Here is a 26,488-nt window from a genome sequence, read left to right as displayed (position 1 = left end):
ACTTTTTTATTATAATTTAAGCTTATCAAGAGACTTCAGCGTAGCATTGTTATAGAATTGTTGGTCTCAAATATTAGCTGGGCAAACATTAAAAAGTTAAAACATAATGGAACATCAAAGTTTAAAAAAAAACTTTGCGTTTATAAAATTTTAAGTGGCAGAGAGAGCACATGCGTTCCAAAATCTTTATTTCTAATTTAAAATTAAAATATTATAATAATTTTCAAATTTTTACATATATTTTTTATATTTATTAAATTAAAAAATAATTAGGTATAGTTGAAATTTTATAAAATTTAAAATATGTTTATCTAATCGAAAAATCCCTATTGAAAAATGTTACAAGCATTCTAGGATAGCGATTCTTTTTCAGAACTTTATTCAAACATTTATTGTTGTCAAAAAGAATAGGTTACTTTTTGGTTTATATTTCTTTTTTCTCGTGCAGAATTAAAAATATTTTTTTTTTTTTATATTGAAAAAATAAATCTAAAGCATGTCTTTAATTATTGTTAATATTTTTTAATATTGTCCATCATTTCTCATTATTATCATATGCTAAATCAATTATGTCAGAATTACATATATGTGCTTCAAACCATATTATTTGCTTTCGCATCGAATGCGCAAATAAATACAATTAACCTATTAATATAAAAATATTTCATTTTTACGAAAAACGTGCGGTAACAAATATAGGCGGGTGTCATAAGCGGATATAACTGTGATTTATTCGTGCGATTTCATCTATACAATTTTGTCGAGTTGCTACTGCATGGGCGTTTAATTATGTATGCTATCGATCTACCGAATATTGGTCGTAGTATCAATGTAAATATTAAATATTTATAAACTAGTCGTTTTACGCGTGATGTGTGTTGTGTCGCGCGTAAATTATTCATCGAAGTATTCGACGAAGAAACGATCGATATTTATTAATTTGGAAACAGGGTATAATAAGCATTTCTCATTGTCAAGCGTTAATTGCGCGTAATCGAGATCGCGATCGATTCGCGGAATCATCCACTGCCCTTTCGTTTATTTATGTGCACCATCGATCGAATGGTATAGCGGGATAGGTACCTATATTTACAAATATTGACCCATCGAGTGCTATGGAAATATGAATTTGCATCTATTTGTAATTCATATGTAAATGACTTCTCTATCGAAACAAGATAATATCAGATTGATTTCATAGCCAAAAATAAAATTACGAGTTAAATATTATCGAGCGCTTGATGAGGTTTTTTTTTAAAAAATATTCTGTATTTTATAAAAATTTGTTTATAATTTTTAAAAAAATTATTGTATTGGGTGTATTGGTATTAATTTTATACATTGAATTACATGAATTACATATTTTTCATATAAAAATACTTTGATTTATATATATTATATATTGAATTACAGAAATGTATTGACTTGTAAGTCAATATATTGTGTAATTAAAATACGTTTAATACAATTGTAATGCATATAAACGCGCTGCGATTCAGTTTGTATGAACATACGTGCACATGTATGTACATAATTATCACTTATGAACAATTAAAAGATTGTTTCGAAAAAGTATTGTTAGATTCCTTTCACACGAACGAAATATTTAACACAACTGTCTATTTAAATTGACTATTTGCGAATATTTTGATATTATACTTATTATTTTTTATCTGATTTGAAATCTGAATTTATCTGCCTTTTCCTTTTTATATCAATTTTAAAAAAATATATAATAAATAACGATATTATAATGTTATATAACGCACCAGAATATATATTATTGGAGAATTGCTATATATTATGTTTAGATAATCTCTGTTGATCTTTATTTAAATGTACACAAATAAAAGATAATAATGTAATAATAATTACTAAATAATTTATAATATGAATAATATATATTATAAATAATAATATTAATAATAATCATTAAAATTACATTAATACTATGTCTACTAATAAACATTTGACAAATTAAAACATTGACAATTAAAACTTTAATATAATTTAAAAAAAAAAAAATATATATATATATATATATATATATATATCTTTTGACTTGAGGGAGTGAATTTATAGAAATTACCTACAAAATATTAAACGATATAAGATTAGATGCGATAATAAATATTGTCTATAAATTGTTACTTTTTTCTCTCTTTATATACAGATATTAAAAATAGCATATGTGATAAAATATATACTTTGTGCTTTATAAGTTATTTGTATTTCTTATAGTCGCATCCCCTTTAAAATTTAAACGCGCTCGTTAATTCTAAAAGAACTGGTTATATTTTCTCATTATGTCTATTACTGACTATTCAAAGATTCTGGTGTATATCTATAATATTGATTTATTCGCACGGATAAGTCACGATTTATTTTATATGATTACCGAGATATGTCGCTTAATTAACTATCGTCGAATACATTGATCCGGCCGATTCTATCCTTGTTAGTATACAACCGCCGTGATTGTGTTTTCTAAAAACAAATAAAAAGGAATGAATGGTAGCGGAATGCAAGTGCGATCAATATTTATTGAGTCTGGAACAAATATGACTGTTTTTCATTGCGGTGAATTCGAACGTTTACCAATGCGGCTTGTATAATCACAATTTATTCGTGTGGTTTCGAGCGATGCATGTAGCGTTCTAGTTCCGATGCGTTTGATTCGACCACGTATATACGTGATCAATTAACTAACGATGGAAGCTAAATTTTACGAGCCGACCGCTACGAGTATCTTAATTAATCGTCGGGTCTTATTAATGCTTTCGAAATGAGATTTTCCAAACACTTTTTTTTTAACTCATTGATATGAAAATTCTTAATGTATTTTCTAAAAATACACAACTCACAAAATGTGTACAGCTGTCAGGTTGTATACTCTCTGAAAAAAAAAACATGGAATTCTTAGGGAATTTTTTTATTCCTGGAGAAATCGCAGAAACCTCACGCAATTTTATGGGACTCGGGGAATTAAAAAGAAATTCTTTAATAATTTTGCTCTTATACTGTAACTTATATACATATATCTCTGTTTATATATTCAATGTCTTAGCAAAAAATTGACTATGCAATATATATTTTTTATTTAAATTTTTATTGATGAAAAATGGAAAGTTAAAAATTTTTATCTTAATGAAAGCTATTTAATTTTTTCAATACATTTGTAAACCTAGTACTTGAAACTTAAATGACTTTATGTTTTATTCTTCGTGAAAAGCACATGTTTACAATAAAAAAATTATTATTTTAGAATTTATTTTTGCACTAAAACATTTTTTTAAATATTTTCTTTACCTGGAATTTTGAACAAAAATACCTGAAAGATCAAGGAATTTTCGGGGAATTTTTTTACAAGATTTATGAATCCTGGAATTAAAACAGATTCATGGAAAGGAGCCTTACAACATACAATTGTCTTGCACCGAAATTAAATTATTATTAAAACATAGTATTAGCTTATTATTTAATTTAAATATTTGTTCAAGAACAAATATTTAAATTACATAAGCTATTTAAAAACTTGCGGTACTTTTTGAATATAAATTTTCTGACGAAAACTTTTGTAATAAATTTTTTTCCTATAAAAGTTCTATAAAAGAGAAGAGGTTTATTATAACTTTCTCTAATTTAACATTATAAATATATTTACTCTCTCATTTGCAAGCCATCTCTAACAAATTTAAAAAAAAAAACTGTTTTCTCAAATTTATTTCAGATTAGCTGAATAATACTTCTTAATAATAATGTTTTACTTTAATAAATATGTTTTTCCTTCATTTTTAAACTTGCGAAAATATTCTTTTAATTCCAAGTTATTTTTACTTCAAAAATATTATCAATACTTATTTGTGTAAGTTTCTTTTGCAACTCGGGCTCTGTAACTGAAAAGTTGTACATCTGGGACACGTTGTACACATTGGAAAAGTTTGAGTCTCTCAAGCGCTTTCGTTGCAATTTACCGCAGCCATCTTACGATGATACATGCATTGTGTAAATATGGATTGTAAAATGCGAAAGCTAAATAGTAGCTAGACGGACAACGAGTGTGTGTGAAGCTGGCGTATTATTTCGTGGAAACTCACAATTAATTAAGAGTTCTGACTTTATTTTCAATAGTTCTAGAGTTCTTGATGGTTTAAACAAATAGTTCTGGCGATTAAAGCAAAAAAAATGCCTTCGGACAAACTGAGATGCCAACTTCAGCATCTCACTTTGTCCCACGACATTTTCGCTATCAGTAATTGTAGAAAATTGAAAGATCTATAGTTCTAGATGAGTTCTAAAAAGAGTTCTGCCACCCAAAAGCAGAAAAATGTTAATTAAGATAAAATAAAAAACAACGAATCCCATAGATACAGATCGAGGTGAGATGCCGGTCGATTATCGATAGTTCTGCTCAATATAAAACAGTTATCATATAGTTCTGGGCTTGTGCAATGCCTTTCCAAAGAGTTTTGCCATTTAAAATGTTTAGATAATTTTTTAATTAATTATTATACCCGAAAAACGCGTAATTTCATACATAAAGGTGAGATGCCGGTCGATTATCGATAGTTCTGCTCAATATAAAACAGTTCTCATATAGTTCTGGGCTTGTGCAATGCCTTTCCAAAGAGTTCTGCCATTTAAAATGTTTAGATAATTTTTTAATTAATTATTATACCCGAAAATCTCACCTTTATGTATAAAATTACACGATTTTCGGCATTTTCTTTGTTTTAATCGCCAAAACTATTTGTTTAAACCATCAAGAACTCTAGAACTATTGAAAATAAAGTCAGAACTCTCAATTATTTGTGAGTTTCCACGAAATGATACGCCAGCATCACACACACGGACAAACGACCAATGCGCTGAAAAGTTTTACTAGTTAATAACGATTGTTTGCTCATATCCTATCATTTCGCCGTAAACTATAGATCGCATGTAATCTCGGGTTAATAAGGATTGCACGGCCGGAGATAAACGTCAGTGTAATACACTGACGTATATCTAGTAGTAATTCCTGTGGAATTTCTAATAAACAAGAGCCTCGTGAATATATTTAGGTTATTAAATAGAGGAGTTATAATATTTAATTAACACAAACAATGCCATTATATTTTTACCTTAATTATATAAGGGAAGAGTATCTAAATTATTACAAAGAATTCAAATATCTTTGTACATTGCAATCAAGACTTTCTTTTGTCCTCGTTAAAAGCGAGGAATGTAATAAAACTTTCTATTGTTTCACATAACATTTAAATCGTTTAGACTAGAGTGTCTACTTAAATCTTCTAAGAAAATTCCCTGAAAATTCCTTGATTTTTTGAGGTATTTTTTTTTTTTTTTTTTTTTTTTTAATAATTTCAGTAAAGAGAATATTTAAAAAATTTTTTGATACGATTTTTTCTAAATAATAAGTAAATTATAAATATATTTTTTAATGCATGCGTTTTCTAATGTTTTTCACTCATGCGAGGGAAAAACACAGAGCCTCTTAACTTTCAAGTACTAGATTTTCAAGTGTACTGAAAAAAAGAGAGAGTGGGTTGTGCAGGGTCACTAAATAATTTTAATTTTCATAAGATAAGCATTTTTAACTTGCATAAAATTTTTAATTTTTAATTTTCAATTTTTTTTTAATCATTAAAAATTACATAAACAAAAAATATTTTTATTTATTAATAGTTTATTATTTTATTTAATTATTAATTTAATAAAATTAATAAACAAAGAATATATACTGCTTCTTCAATATTTCGTTAAGACATTCAATATATAAGCAAAACTAAATATATATTTATATATACTATATTTTAATTATTAATTATAAATTAATATATCTTACAAATTTAATTATAAATTATTTATAATATATTTTAAATACTTTAATTTGCATGTCTGATTGATGGTTTACAATAGAGTAAAAATATCAAAGAATTTTTGAAAAAAATTCCCTGAATCTTAATCAAATTTCTTGAGAATTCTCTAATTTTTCCAGATTTTATAAAAGAGATCGTAATAATTCCAGGTTTTCCTCGTTTCTCCAGAGAGTAGATCTACTAATCCCGTATACCTACTCCAATATTGAAGGCCCTTCTCTTCCCTATCAGTGATCTTTCGTGGCCGTTTATCATCACAGGCCTGTCCGGCGATGACGATCGATTTCTCGCGTAGGTAAATTTCTGCAGGAGCGACAGGGTGGTTAGTAGGAGTTACATACACATAGGTGGGTGCACTGAGAGTAAACGTCGCATCGAGGCAATAACGCTCATCTTTGTCGCACCCCAAGCTGCTGGCTCGGAGATGCCGGAGATACACGCAGGGGCGCGAACAGCACGGTATTTTGGAGCGTGGCCAGGGTTAGCCGGCTATCATGGTACCACCTAGTCTGACCTAGTCTGTTTTAGAGAGGGTGAGTTGCGCGGGGTCACGGACCCTCGGGGAAAAGCACCCTTCGGTTTCTCTCTCTCTCGCTGCCCAACATCCACCTACGCGCACACGTTGTCACGCTCAGATGTTGCACACCTAGCTCTGCAGAAGCTAGCTCGTCGGCTAAATGCCTCTATCGCTCGCAACCATGCTAAATACTTTATCGCGAAAGTACTTGTTAATGTACCGGTTGATCTTTCGACTCTTTCCATTATCGGCTACCGGCTCGTCCGACATTACGTGATCCCGTGCAGAAGAACTCGTAATTGTTTTTTTTTCTTTTTCTTTTTCATATATAACTACCCCATTGGTAAGAAGTCAATTATTAAGTGCGATCGGATATCACTAAAACCTCCGCTATTTTCCGTTACACGTGTTTTGTAAGATGAACACATGCAAAATTATATAATTTATATTTTTTGGAAAGGACGTAAAGAAAATGTAATGTATAAAATCTGACAAGAATGATACACAAGGTTGATTTAAAACAATATTGATATGGAGTAATATGTATAAAGATTACTATAACTATTAATGTAATGATAATCTCTTGCCACGTTGAATAATTTGCAATTTAATATTTATTAAAAATTCAACTATTTTATTTTATTTTTATTTCTTTGTAATTATAATTTCTTCTATAAAAAGTTTAAAACTTTGTTAAATATTCAATATTTTTATTAATCACTAATCAAGATTCTTACATTATTGTGCTAAATACGTACATAAAAATTAAAATAAAATATTTTAATATTTCGAATATAAGACTCTTAATATTTACAAACAAGCAACTAATGCGTAAATTTTTTAGAAATAGAATTTTTTCGCGAAAATAGAAACGTGCACAGGGCACATATTTTACTTGGTGTATTTACCAAGAAGTAGATTCTCATTTTTGAAAATTCTATAAACCCGTCTTTACCTTCCCCCTCCCCCCGCCCCTCCCCTAAAGTAGAGGGGAAAAATATTTTAAAACTACGTAAAATTTTCAAAACTAAGATAAAATTGAAATATTTCAAATTGAAATATTTGATATATTGTTTTGTAAATTTTCGCTTACAAGCAATATCCGATGATAAAAAAAGGTGTACATATCGTTGGCTTTGCTAAAATCATTGATTGCCATAATCCGCTTTAAACCATCAAACCATATCGCATGATCCGGGGTTCTATTGCACTAGTGGTAAATGGTGTACTTCAAATTAAAAAAAAAAAAAATAGTTATTCAACCGTGTTAGTTTTCGATTTGCTGTGTGAAGTGGGCAATTCGTCAAAATTGCTGGTCAAACGTGGAACGTAAAATAACAATGTCTAAACAAATTTCTCTCGAACGCTTTCGTCTCCCATCATCTGTTGAAGCATTCCATAACAATTTTAATGTTATATATAAACTAACAATCCCCAAAAGAGGATTGTTAGTTTACTAAATTATAACGGAATACGCAGGGTATAATTTGCCTTATTCAAACACTCTGGTCACTTTGATTGAGAAAATATTGAGAGCAATCTTGTAAGAAGAATCTTGAAATAAGATAGTTAATAACAACCGTGAAGGTATCCGAGAAAGAAATAAATATAATATAATATATAATCATGTATAAAAATACATAATTAGATATGAAATATAATAATATCTAAAACTTGGCTCGATTTGATTTTATATAACCATATCTTATATATATAATTTATATTAGACTTGATATATATAAAAATAAATCTAGTTGAATATGATTATATAAAGATAAAATTATATCGTGTCATTTTCCAGATATTATTAGAATATGATTATAGAAAATGACATATGTCATCAGATCTTTTTATATCTAATTATGTATGTTTATCTGACCATTTTTTCTCCGGTGATAACATGTATTAATATTAACAATAAGACCAGAGAATCTACTAGAAAAATATGGAAAACCTGGAATTCTCAAAGATTTCTTTTGTATCTGAAAAATCAGGGAATTCTCATGGAATTTTATTGGGATTTTTTCAGGGAATTTTTTAAGAAATTTTCTCTTTGAAGTAAATTTTGCTCTCATATTGTAAACAATCAGCAGGCCAAGTAAATTATGCGTTTAAAAGATATTATAAATATTTGTTTATGTATTCAATGTCTTAATAAAAAATTGAATAAACAATACATATGCTTTGCAATTTTTAATGATAAAAAAAGGAAAATTTTATGCAAGTGAAATAGATTCTGTGTTTTTCTTTCTGAGTGAAAAATATTGAAAATGCAATAAAAAAATTTTATTTTAGAGAGAAAGTTGCATCTATATAAAAATCTTCCAAATATCTCTTTTTCCTGAAAATTTTGAACAAAAATATCTGGAAGGTCGGGGAATTTTCAGAGGATTTTTTTACAAGATTCAAGTAGACAGCCCGATTAAGGCATCTAGCGCACTCTCCTTTTTTTTTTTTTTTTTCAGATGAATAGTGCTCGATAATTGCACGATCGATGATTGTCGCGTTAGCGTCATATGCATATGCGCGATTAAAATTCATCGGCATGCCGCGCGTATTTGTCAATTCTCGTTGATCGCGGAATAACGATACCGGAAGGAGAACGGATGCTCCACGCACGCTCCCTGACCACTATTGTGATGTAGTGTCCGCCGCAGATGTATTGGCATTTGTGTCTTGTCGCGCATTCGCTGCGCCTCACGATTGCAACATCGTTGCGGATGCATGTGTAATTCGCGTCGATCGTTCGTTCTAACGTGCCGGATATCTCACGATGATATATCCAAGATGATGGCCGATACATTCGATTTCTCGCTTCGCATTTTTATTAATTCCGACTCGGAACTCGACGCAATTCAACGATATCACTCCGCCGTCCTTGATATATAAAAGTGACTGCTATAGTAGACATATTGTTAGTCATATTCTTTTAGGCGATATAAAACCGATGCTAAATTTATATTTGAAGTGTGTCTGCAAAATAATGACCTTTATGTTTATTTGTGCGAATAAATAGAACGCGCACCAATTGAGAACATTTTTTTTTTTCACTCACATAGTTATATGTCAGATGTTAAGCTCAACAAAATTATGTATATATTCGATTTTCGTGTATCATTTATAATGAATGTGACAAATTTTGGTAAACTTGTCGAAAATAGAAACTATATAAATGTTATACCATTATACTGAATTGTAATTAGATTATTTCGTCGAAATGAAAGTGAATTTGGAATTGTTTTGGAGGAATTAATATTATATAAATCAACCGTGAAACAATATTGGCAAAAAATAAATGACAAACTGCAACCCACGAGTCTTAAAAATAACGGTTAACATTTAATTACAATTATATTTGTTACAATCGATTACAATCATTATAAGAGAGATAAAAATACATTGATTATTTAATTAATAGCGTTTAATTATTGTAATATCAATTACTCTGTCAGAGTAGATTAAAGTCAAGGAAATTATCATATCGATTTCACAAATACAAAAGATTTAATATAATTTATTGTAAATATTATTGCATAATATGTTTTAAGAGTGATGAAAATTTTAATCCTCTTTTTCATCTCATTGAAACACTATATAATCTCCGATATTATACTCTTTGCAATAATATCTTTTTTTTTTTTTTTGCTGTACATTTAGAAGATTGAAAAAGATGGAATTCCTAAATTCTTTTTTTTATTCTTTACATATCGAGATATGAAAATTTCATATATTCACGTATTTATATAATTTATTATATTTATTTATTTTTAAATTAATTTCTATTTATATAATTTTCCCTCTCGTTTTATTTATTTTATGCGCTATTTTTCACACAGTTTTCTGAGAAAAGTTGAATATATTTAAGGAGAATGGGGTAGAAATCGTTGTGACGACTTCTAAGATTTATTCGTTGACGACCAAAATCCTTGATTACAGTAGTGAAGTTGTCGTTTGGAACGGCGTCTCGAAATATCTCTTGATTGAGTTGCTCTGTACCAGGAGAAATCAACGTAATTGCATCTCTTCAAGGAGGCAAGGAAAATCTCGATAAGTTGAGAGATACCGCGTACTCGCATGAAAATCCGCGATAAATGGTCCGCCGCACAATCTGGCAGACTGTAACTTACAACAACTGAATCTTTAACATTTATCTAAGAAGGAGCGATAATTAAGTTTATATGTGTGTGTGTGTGTGTGTGTGTGTGTGTGTGTGTGTGTGTATATGCACGCACCCTCTCTTGAGGGTAAATTAGAGAAGTTTGTATGTAATTACAAATTACAAATTAGAGAAGTTCGATCATTAAGCTAATTCTCGGATCTATCGTCATTTTTCTTATTCACGTACCTTCAACCCACGATCGTCCCTGATTTTCTGCAAGATTTATCGAGTAACAGCAACTGTCACGTTTTATAACGTTTGATAACTATTTTACAAGATAATAATTATTTAGTAATAAATCAAGAATCAAATATGAAAGATCAAGATAATTTTTACACGAGAAATTTATCCAATACTACTGTCACTGTGCATTGAAACAAATCGATCTATATAAAATATATAAAGTAAAGTAATAAATATACTAATGATAATAAATATATAAAAAAATAAAATATTTAAAATAGAGAATATAATATTACTAGCAGAAGATTGCTGGAAATGAACATTTTTTTATGTAATTTATAAAGGAAAAGTTTCCAAAAGTTTTAAATTAAATAAGAAACAATATTATATCGACGAAAAAATAAAATAAGATACACATATTGCTTTGCAAAGCAATTAATAATTAAAATAGCTATAAATAGGGGGCAAATAGCGTCTGAAATATTTCATGTAAAAATTGCTTATATCATTAATTTATTGAAAATACGACAAAATAAGAGCTTTTATACTCATAATTAATAATTAGGCTTTTATTTAGGAAGGAAAATGTAAATCCTGTTTGAAATATATCTTTTTCAAGCAATACTGTTTAAAGTGCTAAGCCACTTCTGTTCCAATCTCATTAAACCAAGCTTGTTTCAGAAAACGCATTCTCGACAAAAGTGTTTCTCGTCATAGCTTTAAGTAATCTTTAAGCGACACTGTAATTACATAAGAATTTTAATAACTACGTAAAATATAAAACTAAAGTTTCTCTTTGCAAATCCGATGAATGATAAAGGCACAAACATTATTACCAAGGAAAAATATAACAAATTATAATTTTCAAGAAAACTATTTCCACATCAATTTTCCGAGATTGAAAAATAATCCAATTTTAGTATATATATACTTTTTCTTTAATCTTAATTTATTTGAAAAAAAAAAAAAATAGAATTTTACAATTTTGACATATGTATGCTCTAAGTGAATAAATCTCTTGAAATCTGGAAGTGAGAAAACTTGATTCTTTCGCAAGATGATATTCTTGAAAGAAGATGTGCGCAAGATGATCCCCTATATCTCGTCGCGGAGACCCCTATTTTTAAATTTCGTTCAAATTTTGAATGCCATACCGAAAGATAGTACGGACGGTCGACGTATAAAGTCTACCGCTCGTTCTGCGAAATAGGAAGAAGTATAGCAGCAGCACGATAGTGTATATGGTAGGAAAACGTCAGACGAGATTTAGCGATTTATGCTCCGACCACGCCTGCATTTCGTCTCTCCTATGAAATTGCTAGATGCGGATGGTGTGGACGGAGAGAAGAGAAGAGAAGAAGAAGAAAATCTGGTTCTCGTTCAAACGAAAACAGTCCCGACATGTAGAACGGCCACAGCATATACAGGGTGATCCTAAATAAGCGCCAAGAATTTTAATAGATGATTCTTTGTCGAATATTAAGGGGGATCTTTCATATAAACATGTATCTCTTTTATATCCCTCCCTAAAGACTTACACTCTTCTAAAGGAAGAGGTAAAAGTTAGGTTTTTATTTTTTTTTTTTTCAAGGATGCTCATTAATATTTTTTTAATCCTCTTGTTATACAAGGGGATGAAACTATGCGTGATAATAATGTATATTTCTTTACTTGAAAACTCTGGACTTTACGAAAAAATAAAAAAGTTTCTTAAGGAATTAAGCTTTCTGACGCATATTTTTAGACGATCACATTCTGGTCTGTTAAAAAAAAAAATAAAAATTGAATAAGGGTTGCATCTTCTTACAACGATATGGGTTTTTTTAATTATAAAATCTTAATAAAAATAATAAAATAAAAACCTAATCTTTACATCTCCTTTCAGAAGGAGTGTTAACTTCTCAGGGAGAGATGTAAGAACATATGTTCGTATGAAAGACTCTTCTCAACTTCCGACGGAGAAATCATCTTCTAAAATTGTTGGCACTTATTTAGAATCACCCTGTATACACGTTACGTATTTGTGGTACGCGCGCGGACCTTTGGCGTAAATCTCATGCCGGAAAAACTTCCTCACCATCGTCCCTCTTCTCTCTTTTGCTCTCTTTTTCTCTTTGAATTCCTGCAACATTCAACTCATTCTATCGCGGTCTATCCATCTATCTATCTATCTTTCACCTCCTACGAGAAATCCATTCGCGATTTCTTCCCTCTCTTTTCTTGCCTTCGCCTGTCCGGCTTTTAGCTTTTAGTCAGCCTTTTCAGTGGTTTTCGTACACGAGACGAGAGGAGCCGCGTCTACGATCGGTCCACGGTTGCACTTCTCCGCTCGTTACCCGGGCTTTTCTCTTTTCTTACTTCTCTTCAGAATCAAGGACGTACTTAAGACATACGGTATATGCGGGGCGGGTCTTTTTTTTTTTTTTTTTTTTTTTCTTGGGGCTTTTTATAATGATCCTCAACTCGTGAAAACTGACGCCTGTTTTCATAATAATAGTGCTAGCTAATGTATTCAAAATATTTATATTATTTCATTTAATACAAAAAATATATGTGTTTGAAAGAATTCTTTTTTTTTTTTTTTTTTACTTCGAATTTTATTCTACTTTTTTGTCACTTTTATACATATATTCGATGGAGCTCACGATACTTTTGCGATAAGTTTTACGATTAAATTTTACATGTATGCTCTTCTTTATATATATATATGTCTGTCGTTTCGCCATTGATCAAAGAATTTGAATTGTTGTCTGATTGACGTGCAGTACAGATACTTCTATCTTTTCTTATCGTCTCTCTTTCCGCTCTCACGTACGATACGTCATGTACGACGTCACACTATTCAGTTCTTTGCTATTTTCTAGCGCACTTCTATTGATTCTCCTGCCTTTTTCGCGAATTTCTTTTTCTGGTTCACTAAGGCTTCCCAAACCGAGTTGTTTCTCTCTCGAGAGAATATATTATAAATTAAACAACAATTTCTTTAAATTGTAGAAACGATTGTTCCATTTATTAATATTTAAACGTATTTGTTAAATTTTTTCAATTTTTATTATTTTTATAAATAACTCCTTGAAATGAAAGTTTCGGTAAATAAAAGATTTAGTTACTTTTTTAGAGATTAGAGATTAAATCAATGTCTATTATTAAAGAAAAATCTATTTCAAAGAATTCACAGATAAATAACAATGAGAAAAATCTATTATCGTCGAGTGTTTTGTTGCATAAATATTTCACAAAGCATATGAAATACCGATTTCACAGAAATCTTATCGTTATATTATGGATATTTGCGTTATTTGACTTACTGCATGCAATGCTGAGAAAATTCGTGTTGCATTCGGCGACCAAATTGTTACAAATGCGCTCTGTGATGTTTTGTCCGAGTTTTTGAAACCCAAGGAACAAAGTTAACGAAATATTAGATAATCACTTTTTATTAAGTGATATATATTTATGGCATGTAAAGTATTTTATAAATTTATATAAATTGATGCAGACGTAGATGCAGGATTAAAAAATTGTTTAAAGGTGAAAAAAGCATATTAGACTTAATAGTGATTATACATTATTTTATATTTTTTTTCGAAGATTTATTTCTTTTGTTTTCGTATTTTTATAAAACAAAAGAAAAATACAATTTTTTTAAATATTTTGATAATAAATTGTTTTTCGCGCAGAACACATGAAACGTTTATAGTTAAGTTTATTGTAACTTTTATTGTTAATCCAGCATCATTATAAATGCATACAAATAAATGAATAATATGTTTATCAGATTACGTGAACAAAATAAAGGACAGATTTCCAACGTTTAAATTACGCCGTATTATCTTCCTCATTGTATAATGTAGTATCACGTGACTGCGACGTCTCACAATACGGTACTTTGGTTTATTATTAACAAGCTGCAGCTTGACAGTACAGTCATAATACGACAGCATTGCCACTTTGATCTCGAAACAATGCTCAACACTGACAGAGATTGTCTTGTAGAACCGAATTTTCTTTTATTACAAATTATAACGAATGACTTGCTTAGGATAAATAAATCAAATTTTAACACCTATATCGTAAAGAAAATAATAATTTGTTTTTTCCCGTTGTGTTACGTTTTTTAAAATTTGCAACAATCATGTAAGGATTTTTTTTTCTTTTTTATTTATGTCATCGATTCTGTGCGAGCTTAAAATTCGGAAACAGCGTTCAAAACTGCAGGAACAGGGCTCGCAACCGCATTTTAACACACTCGAGGCAACTCGATATTATTAATTTACATAATTCAATGTTATTAACAATATTATTAATCGGAACGCACAAGGTAAACTGCAGCCCGCACTTTGATCGTCGCGGGAGCGATGCACGACGTACGCGAATTTTCCTCCTTGATGCGAATTATACCGCAAGTGTATACACGTGCAGAGCTGAAACGCGAAATTATCTCAGGCAGCACTCCGCAATTCTGGTTTCACGTTGGAATCTACTACTTGCACAAAAGCAAGCCTCGTATCTAACAAACACAAGATGCAGTTGCTTGCTATAGTTGTCTCAACAGCACATCGACTCCCGTCGTTCTCCGCTGATCTTATTGATTTACAAATTTGTTTAATTAAAAGCCTCCTTACCATTTATATCTTGATCCAATGAAATCTGTATTTTAATAATAATAATAATAATGCAATTTTCAACAACATGACGAGTGCAATATTTCAGAATGTATACCTATAAGAAATTATGAACATTTTTTTTTTTTTTTTATTTGAGAAAAAATTATTATATTGACGAGAGTTTTATTCTAAACTGTTAAAGAGACGGCTGTACAAAATATTAATGTTTTAATTAATGTTATAATAAATTTATTATTTCAAACATAAAGCGACTCTTGAGAGAACAAAAGAGAAAGAGGGCGAATACATTAGCTATTACAATAGACATTGTTATACGTAACGTGTATATATGCTTATTTAAAAAAATATTAGCAAAATAATTGACATTTTTTAAAACGATTTGTGATTATTGCGATGTGTAAGATATTTATATAAAATGAGACTTTTATGATTGTATTTAACAATATCTTGTATCTCTCTCTCTCTCTCTCTCTCTCTCTCTCTCTCTCTTTTAGTAAAACTAAAAGTCATTTGTTCTTTAAACTTGAATAAATAAAACAAAATTTGTATTTTAATAAACAGGGAAATTTATTTTTATTGATTCAACTATATGTTATGCGCATTTATAAAGTTAACACAACCACAAACAAAAACGATATTTCCGAAAACAAATTGAAATACATATTTTGTTCATTTAAATTTATATTTCTACCTACACAGAATGCATAAAAAAATCATGAAATATACAAGGAAACAAACGTGAATAAATAAAGAAATAATGAACTAAAATAAAAATAAATATGCAAGTTTGATTGTCTTTTCGTTTGTTCAATTCGATTATTTATTTGCATTTATATTAATATATATCGGACGTGCGGTAAAGCTTCCACCGCGCAAACGCGATAATTCGGATGATATGGAACGGTGAACGGTAAATTGCCATGCAGGACCGCATGGCATTGTGTCGTGATCGTTGCGAAACAATGTCGGGAGGGGAAACGAGAGAACTGTGCAGTTTACACTGCAAAGTTTTCGAACTTTGCGCAAATTATATCGCGACAAGCCGAACGTGCGAAGATGAAACTCGCGCGGTTGTTCCCCGCGGTGTTTCACAATTATAGCAATTTCTCAGAAAATTTTCTCAGAACAACGGAAAATCTTATCGTGTAAACTAACGTGGCAAATAACGAATAAATATGATTAATAAATTGTAAAAATTTACTTTTTTCGCACATTATAATATCAAACCGTCTCTAATCTGGTCTTTATAACAATAATAGCGTATTCAAAAAGTTTTTTTCCCTCCTTTTAAAGTTTTTTTTAAAGAAAAATTGTAACATGGAGTTTCAAGATATTTACAGTAAAAACATATCACAGGATTGTTGAAATTATAATAAGAACTGTCAGAGAACTGCAAACAAAACAAATGGACATATTTAGCATTCCGTTAATTTCGCGAAAAGGTGACGAGCACAAAAATTTTCAAAATTAATTTGTGTATTTTTATAATAATAATTTAATTACATTATTTAATGGACTGAGATAATTAAAAAGTTACTCTCCACGAAGATTAAAAAAATGATAAGATAAAATTTAGAAATTAAATTTAGAAGATGGAATTTATAATAAAACCCATCAAAATTAAAAGTAAAATAAGAATTGTCGAGAGATATGCAAAATAAAACAAATAGACATATTAATACTCCGTATTTTATGCTTGTATATGTATATTAATATTGTGTATATGTATATAAATATGTATATTAATATTCTTTAAAAGAGATTAAAAATTGCTCTTAATGTTAAAAGTAAACAAAATAATGATATCTGTAACTTTAAGTAGTTTTTTTAAGGACGCAGAAGTTGAGCTCTAATTAAATTTCATTGAACACTGTAATTACATCTACTTACGCCCTATCATAATTCCATCGAGCGAGATTATAGCGCATTATATGCATGTGCGGCGGAATAATTCTCTGAAATGTTCCTATCTTCTATAATAGTTTATACTAAAAAAATAGTAGTACTGCAAATTAATTAATGTTTTAGATATTAATGTATTATTAATTAGTTATAAAATTATTCTAATAATTATAATAATAATAATTGTAAATTATTCTATTATTAAATTAAATACGAGTTACGTGTCCCGCTTTATATTGTTTTGTAATTTAACAATAAATGTACATATTATTCAATCTTATTATTAATTCAACTATTTTATAAAATTGCAAGATAAAAATTTACAATTACATATTTTACGTGGATATTAATTAATGCATCTATTATCACGAAGGATTGACAATGAGAAGAATAGTGTTTAATCCATAATTTATAATAAAGTTTTCTTGTTTGCTACACACATCAGACTATTATCGTATTTTAAGTGCGAACACAAGCCTGCGCTTTCTTGTCTCCCGCGGCGCCTTACAATTGTTTTCTCGCAAAATTTATGATAAAGCCACGAATTATGATACGAATTATTCATGAACTTTGGACTTATATTAAAACACCGAGCATAAATACGTTATGTGCAAAATACTCGATAAACAGTGTAAAAATTTCTGACAATTTATTGAGAAGAATATTTCTTTTTTAAATAAAATGTCATATAAATGTAAAAATACTATCTGTCAGAAGCAAACTTAAAATTCATTCTACAAATAAACGTTTTAATCGATTTAATTACACTCAAACAATATTATATTTATATATATATATATATATATATGCAAGATTTTATAACACAGGAATTTAATTTTTTTTTGTAGATAACAATTTGACTAACAAAAAAGAAATAAGATGGTTTCGAATGTATGAATAAATAATATTTCTAAATTGATTCTCTATCTTATGTTGCTAGATTCGAAAAAATTAATTTAGAAATTATTTTTCAATAAATTGAAAAAGATGGGTTAATTTAAAAAATATTCGCTTTTCCCATTTCTCTCGATCTCCTTTCGATATTGCTTATATATCTGTGAATAAAAATGGATGAAACGAGGATATGTTGCAGCGAGCAAGAAAGAAAATATCTACAATAACTAACAATAAGAAAGAGAGCAAACGAAAGAAATATAAAGGATCTTGTATGAGATCCAGCCAGCATGTCCATCTGGAATACTCGGCTGCGCGTTGCACTGCATCGAATGGTCGTTTGCATCGAATAGCCTTCCTGCATTCCAATTTCTTTACATGCATTGTTGCATGCACGAGTTGCAACACACTGTTCGTATTTCGGGATATTACTACTGTGACCGACCACGGCCAGCCAGTGATCGCTTGTACCCGCGTCAAACTCTTTTAATTATCTTATCTCGGCGGATTATTTCCGATATTTTTCGACGACTGTATTTCGTTCGCGAATGCGGTTTTTTTTGCACTGAACGACAATTCAAAACAATGACATTACAGTTCAATGACGAGCAGTCGTGTCGCGAAAATCGTATGCACGTGTGCAAAAAAAAAAAAAAAAAATTGTTCCATCAAATGGCTTAGCTCGTTCTAATGTAAAAGCGTTCTAATAAAAACTATACAGACGCGATATATATTTGATTTGAAAGATACAAATAATAGAACTTAATAATTTTACAGCACAATATAATTTTAGTTTAATAATCCTTAACACTGATTCTATTATTTTCTGTTGTTACTATTTACATTATTTATTACATGAGATATAAAATGTTATTTATTTAACAACAAAGTCTATTACTGATTGCATTAGATAATAAACTAATAGAATTAATTATACGAATTTAATTGAATGATATTTAAAAATATCAAAAATGGCATTTTATTCGTTTCTCCCTCTTTTATGAGGGAAAAAAAATTAGACAAGATTGACAGATATAAAGGAACGCATGTACGTCTCGCTTGCCTTGCAGTCTTTTATTGCGGTCAGTTTATCAAATTCGCTCTATATACGGACCGTAAAATCCGTAGGTCTCGTGCAATTCTACTCACAGGAAAGACAAGTACGAATGACGAATACGAGATTTCTGGTTTTTTATAGCAACAAATCAATAATAGATGAAGAAGAAGAGATTCGCAATTGTATTTCAAATAGGATTAGGTCGTCGTATTTTTATAATTTTTGTTTTTAAAAGTTTATATATATATATATATATATAAATATTGCAACATGAATAGACGTACATTGATAAATAAAATTTTGCAACTTTATATAATCGCAATTAAAACTATTCATTTAAATGACTAACAAATAATTAAGTAATGTTATGAACAATATTATAAAATTAGCAATCAATCGTCGCAATTATTACATATATAAATATTAATTTATTTGTATGACAAAATATTTGGTAAAATATGTCGTAGGCCGCTCGCGTAATTGATTCGATATAATTATTTTATTATGCCGGTCGTTGTTTCAACAAATGGTCAAAAGTCCAGCCGACAAATTATCGTAATATTTCGATTGTCCATTAACGTAGTTAAAAAGGCACGGGTGCGGTAATTGCGATTGGAATTAGTTATTAACTTGCTAATACCTTGAAACTATATTACTGTGTGGCATTATACACATTTTCCATTACATACGGATATGTAAATGTGAATGAATGTATTGCACAAGACAAATCAATTAATGATAAATAATATAATTTCACGAATTGTTTCAGATCTTTAAAAACTAGATTTTTTTTTTATCGTATATTATATCTTGTATATAGAATGATGTATCACAATTTCATCCCAAATTATTAGCATCTTTATGTGTAAATTAATTTGGAGTGGATTTCTTTTTTATGTAAATCCACTCCTTTTTTTTAGTCAGTTTGCGTACAAGAATACGAAGATGAAAGATATGATCGAAAAGTGAATATCTCACAAAATAGTTCATAGCTTATGTATGTATGTATTCTGACATATTCTCACATGAAATGTGAATCAAAAGAGAGAGACAGAGAGAGAGAGAGAGAGAGAGAGAGAAGAGAGGGGTTCAGGAAGAGGATGCAGTCTCGTGTGAGCAAGCTCATTTATCGTGGACGACATGTCCCAAAACTATATCTGACACTTGCGGTGGAGATGCACGTAGTAAATTGTTTTATTGTTTCGCGAACAGGAATGTCACACGCTCAAGCCATGTAATGATATTTTGAAATCGATGCCAGATTCAATTTTCAATAGCTCTCCAACTGTTAATCCGAAAACAATTGTATCTACTTATTACGTCTTTCAAAGGTCATTGTGTTTCAATTGGACAAATTGTTATAAAATAAATACAGCATTATGTTTTATCATGGAAATATATTGTCGAATATTATGTAAATGTTATATAAATTTTTTATAAAAATATCATATAAATTCTAATATTTATATATATATATATATATATATGTTAATAAAAAAAAATTTATTGAAAATATAAGTTAATGCAAAACTTATTATTTGTATTCCAGGATGGAGCATACGTGCAGAAAAGCGACATGGACGGTTTAGGGCTTTGTCCCTACGATCCACGACACAATAGCACGGCAGTTTTTGCCGGTGAGTTTTTTCATTCACGCAAACTTATTGTTTAATGTACGATGCTTAACTTTATAATCGCATAACGAAATCAATTATGAATTCATGAGATTAGAACCGCATAAATTAAGATGTTTTTTTTTTTTTTTTCAAATCAATTTAGTTCAATAAAGTTTTGATTATTTAAATAATTATATGATCAAAATTATGTGAAATTATATTTACAATAAAATAAATTTATTAATTAATAACACATTGAGTGGTCTCAAGAATCAAATTTAGACTTGTATCTTTGTAAATTTTCCAGATACACTCATAGAAAATTTGATTTATTAGAATAGAGAGATTCGTCTGCGAAAAAAAAACTGCGGTTTAGGTGCGATCAGAGCGAGGTAGTATTGTCAAAAAACATTTTTTTACGTGAGCAGACAGTCGGTGCAGTTCTGCGTATATAGGCTCGAAAAGCGTTTGTCTGTGAAAAATATATATCGTGGAAATTTTTATTACATTTTGAAACATATGCTGGGCTCTACAGCAGATTTGACAGGCGACGCGTGGCTTTGACGACGCTAAGTGCTACTCGAGAGATTCAACCTCTCTACAATGAGTGGAGCTTGTGAGAACGAGAAGCGAATATCACGAGTCCTCGTACATTCCGCACAGACGCGATTGAGAGATACAAGCATGATTTATGTCCTGTCTGGCAAATATGATGAATATGCTTCAACAAGTAATTCTTAAATTATTCATTTTTTAGAAAAAAAAAAAAAAAAAAAATAACATTTCAACATACAACCCACGCAATCTGTAGTTACTATTTTTTCGTACGTATTGTTCTTAATGATGGTTTGCAGACTTTAAATAATTTAGTTTATTATTTTATTTTTATTTTTATATTATTATTGTAGTTTAATATATTTCATTTTTGTTTCATTTTTATTTTATTACTATTTAATTATTTAGTTAATTATACATTTTCAATGATTTCATTCCTGTTTATCGAAAAGTAATATGGATCCAAAGAAGATTCAAACAAATCTCTATCAAAAGTATTTTAGTTGGACGATTATGAGGGTATCTTGTTTATATTTATTTTATAAATTTAATCTTTCTTTTTTTTTTGCATTCTAAATATTTGTTCTTCTAGAACTTTCACACCTTGCAATAAACTCACTTTTCACACATCTGCTATATTTAGCTTAGAAAGGGAGATGGGTCCATGGAAATTGTGTGCTCCAGTTACGCAATACGTTCTCTCACCGCTTCAGTTAAGGGTTAAAGATGAATGCGCTCTCCACACGCGTTAAAGAGTCATTAAAGAAATGACAGACGCAATTATTCCTACTCGCGTTGTGTTTCTCAAATTTAGTGTTGAATATATAATTCCAAATCTCTCTCCTGCCATTATCATTGCAACCATTAATTTCAATTTTATTATCCTAGAAATAGACATGCAGATTTAGATGACATAAACAGTGTAGTGAGAAATATTTCATTCCACATTTATGCGATGTTATTGTTTGTTATATACTACGCACTCTATGTATGTTTATGATAGATACGACAATTTGCTTTTTCTTGTCAGTAATTAGAAATGTTCTTATCGGCAAGCATATATGTAATACACTAATTCAATTTGTTTAATTAATTAAAGCGCAAAACTCTTGTATGAATAATGAACTCGAGTCGAATGAGAGAAATATTTTCTGAACATCAAATTTGGATGTAACTTATAACAACAATATAATTACTTGTGACAAGTAACTAACAAGTTTGACGGGCTAATATTCCCCGATATGAAATTTAATGAGCAATTTATCGAAAAGTTTATCAGTAACAAAAGAATTATATCAGGTTTATAAAATTTTCCTATATACACATAGTTATATCATTATTATATAAATATTATATAAGATTAACGTACACATACACATATACATTATAAGAGTGAAGTATCAGGGTAACAATATTTGTGCAATATATAAACACTGATGTACAAACAACAAAGTTTGTTATAGACTCTACAATGCGATAGAACGATATGAAAGTTCGACGTAATTCAATGCGAAAACATACTTTGCATAGTGTTTGCCCGGGGAACTTTTTTATTTGCCCCTGTTGATGTTTAACATGCGCAGTTTCATATGTTGAGCGTTATAATTTGCTAATTACGAGACACGCGCGCGCGTCGTGTATTCGCTAAAGTGCCACGACAAATCAATACTCTAGCAAAGCAAAGCAATGCTTTTAATGAAATCATTTCACAAATTCGTATAAGATATTTTCACCTCAATAAAAGACTATACAAATCAAATTGTAAAACATATTATCTGCTACTTATTCGAATATCAGCAGCCAGTAATTGAGCTAAAAAGGAAATTAAAATATATATTCCAAATTCTTTTTCATATACTTACGAATTGTTTAACTAAGGACTCTCGAGAGGTATAAAAATTCTTTTTTAGCAAAAATTTAAGTGAATTTTTCCAATTCTTCAACAAAATTTAAAATTGTATTTTATAATTCCTAGTATAAAAAAATCATTTCACAAATTCCTATATTTCTACATCAATAAAAGACTATACAAATCAAATTATAAAACATATTATCTGCTGCTTTGAATCTACGTAACCAGTAATTGAGTTAAAAAAGAAATTAAAATATATAAAATATCCCAAATTCTTGTAACTATTTTCATATATTTACAAATTGCTTAATTAAGGACTCTCGAGAGGTATACAAATTATTTTTTAGCAAAAATTTAATATTGAATATAATTTTTTTAATTCTTTAAAAAATTGAAAATTGCATTTTATAATCCCTAATATAAAAAAAAAGAAATTCAAAAGATTAATTCAAACGTCAACGTTAATATTAATGATAGCCATATTGACAGTAATAGTTATAAAAATAAGTGACGTTATATTGATATTATTATCTATTCTCTCAAGCGTAAGAAATTCTCAAAAAATCCAGGGCTTTGATTTGATTTTTTGACTAAAGTCTGCCAAATAATAACGCAATCAAAAGCCTAACGAATTTTTACAACGTCAATACAATATCAATATAAGCTTGCGATTTGAAATGGTCACAATAAAATTGGTTATCGCGTTCCCTAGATATCTCAATATTCTCAATTTTATCAAAAGTGACATTTTTTTATTTCTGTGTTATCATTCTTCATATCCAATCCGTGTGCATCTATATATTGTACAGTAATTTTATCTGTGATTAAAACAGATGTCATAAATAAAAATTGCAATTATTACATCATTAATTGTTAGTCAATTTTTTTTTTCGTATATTAACTATTTTCAATATTGCTAATTATGTAGTTATTTTGTTTAAATTTACTCTTGACTTCTAATTATGAATCGCTTTCCATATTGTTAGTTGTAATAAAGCGTTGCGTTAGTTGTAATACGATATAAATTGATGAGATGAAAATAACATGTGAAATATATAACAACACAAATAATTAAAAGGCATACACACTTATACGCGACAATAGATTTTAATTTATTATCTATTTTGAATATAATGAGAGGTAACGTAACTGCAGAGAAATAGATAAATATATATTCAGAGTATATTTGTGCAAATATTCTGTATTCAATGCGAATTTGTCCGCGTTAATTAATAAAATTCGATTATGGCGTGAATATTCGATAATTAAACATCTTTCTGCCTTTTTAAACATTTTATGCGACTTTACCTTTAATTGCATGGATAATCTTTGTACCACATTATATGGATAATCGCACATGTTCTTCAACGATATCACTTTCGCGGCCGGTTTCCGCTATTATTCGTGCCGACGAATAGCTGGCTTGCTCGTTGCAGAATCCCGGGAAATAATTCAGGATCCGTTAGAGATGGTTCAGGGGGTTTCCTCCTAAGATATGTATTCTCCCGCGGGAAATAGAATGCGCTCCATCATCGTATCATCCGTTGATTTTCAGAAGATCTTATGGAATCTCGTTGCTTCGACGGTCTTCCTCAAAAGTTTCATATCTTGGCTTTATCGATAGATGCTTTGTGACACTGCATATGCTTCCACTTTGTAAGATATACCTTTTTTTTTCTTTTACGTCGAGAAATTTCGTCATCTTTCAAGTCCTTCTAAGGTTGGAGTTACGTCGCAGATAGGCACTCCATTATTAGGTAGCAAAAAATTTCAATATTTTCGTGAAAAGTTGAAATTTGTTGGCAGGCACAATCATTGTTTTCCTAATTACATTTTGTTCGCTATCTTTATTAAAATAGGATTTTCATTAAAAATAAATATGGTGTACAAGTGCGTTTTGAATAACACTTGTCAATTTATTTTTGAATGAAAATCTGTCATCAAAAACTGTATCAACTGTATAATAATGTAATTACATCCTTTACATATATATATATTATTTAATATAATAAACAAAATAAACGATATAAAATTTTAAATAACAAATAGTAATAATTATCTGGAATTATAAAGATTGTACCAAATATTTTTTTAAAGATTTAAATTAGCTGTAAGATATATATATATATATACAATATATATATATCTTATATCTAATTTAAATCTTGCCTCAAATAAAAAATACAACAAAAATCTGTCTTAATTTTATTAACCATTTTTATCTAATACTGAACAATAGTTTAAAAAAATATTTGACACAATCTTTATAATATAATTCCAGATAATTATTATTATTCGTGTCATTTAAAATTTTCTATCATTTATTTTATTTATTATATTGTTTCTAAATTTGTCAATGTTTGTTAAATAAAAATATTGTGATAAAATGTAAATATATTATATATATATATATAGTTGGAAAAAAATTGTAATTTTTAAAATGGAAATTCCATGGCGATAAGTATAATTTAATTAAAAAATATCGTATGTTTAAAAGCACTTTCTCACAACGCATTACACTTTGATAGCGATTCAAGCAGTTCTGTCGAAAGTTTCGCCGAGAGTTTACGCAGGCACGACGTAATGCGTCGGTGACGGTGCATTAAATCACTCCTAAGTATAGAGCGCGTTTACAGCTTCCGATCTCTCGATGTCTCTCGCGAAGAGAGAGAAGCACATGGTATACGTGTATCAAGCCTCCTTCCCGCAGGTATTACCAGTACGCGAGTTGCACGATATTCGCGAGCATCGGCGGCTTGCAGGGGGCTCAGAGCGTAGATTTGTAGCCTGCAACGGGCACGTTCATCCCCCTAAGTCTGGCCTCGCCCCCGTTATATATGACCGCCCGGCCGCTATATACACTTATCGCGCGCATACGTTGGCCGGCCTCAAATCCCATCGTGCTTTTTGAACGTGAAATATGGAGAGGCCCCCGCCGAGGAGGAGAGAGCCGCGGCGAATCCTTCGAGGATCTCTCCTGTATGAGAGCACGGACGGAAATGTAGTCGCTCCCCCATCCCCCTCTCCGCCATGGTGGATGCCCATCGTGTGTGTATAAACCCCCGGCCCGTGATGTACTCTGTACACACGATCAAATCCACGGGGCTTTTTCCCGGGTTTTGCGGCCGATTGCCGGGACATGGGAGAAAAATTGTCCTTGCTCAAGCAAGTGAACAGGATCCCGCAGAATCACATAAGATTCTTTTTCTTCGGAGATACAAAATTTTTTGCCTCCATTTGTTA

The 26,488-nt window shown here is 29.8% G+C and overlaps 1 protein-coding gene across 2 annotated transcripts in view; it reads left to right on the top strand.

Annotated features, from left to right (window-relative positions):
* Positions 1-26,488, top strand: part of LOC140674815 (semaphorin-1A) — a 221,552-nt gene that overhangs the window by 184,308 nt on the left and 10,756 nt on the right. For both annotated transcript variants that reach the window (XM_072908635.1, XM_072908632.1), the window contains exon 6: positions 20,772-20,859. In XM_072908635.1, the coding sequence (XP_072764736.1) occupies positions 20,772-20,859 (88 nt within the window). The remainder of the gene's footprint in view (positions 1-20,771; positions 20,860-26,488) is intronic.

The sequence above is a fragment of the Anoplolepis gracilipes genome, chromosome 16 (genome assembly GCF_047496725.1).
Source record: "Anoplolepis gracilipes chromosome 16, ASM4749672v1, whole genome shotgun sequence".
Lineage (NCBI taxonomy): Eukaryota > Metazoa > Arthropoda > Insecta > Hymenoptera > Formicidae > Anoplolepis > Anoplolepis gracilipes.
Note: the sequence above shows the minus strand (reverse complement) of the source record. Positions and strands in the feature narration are given on the sequence as shown.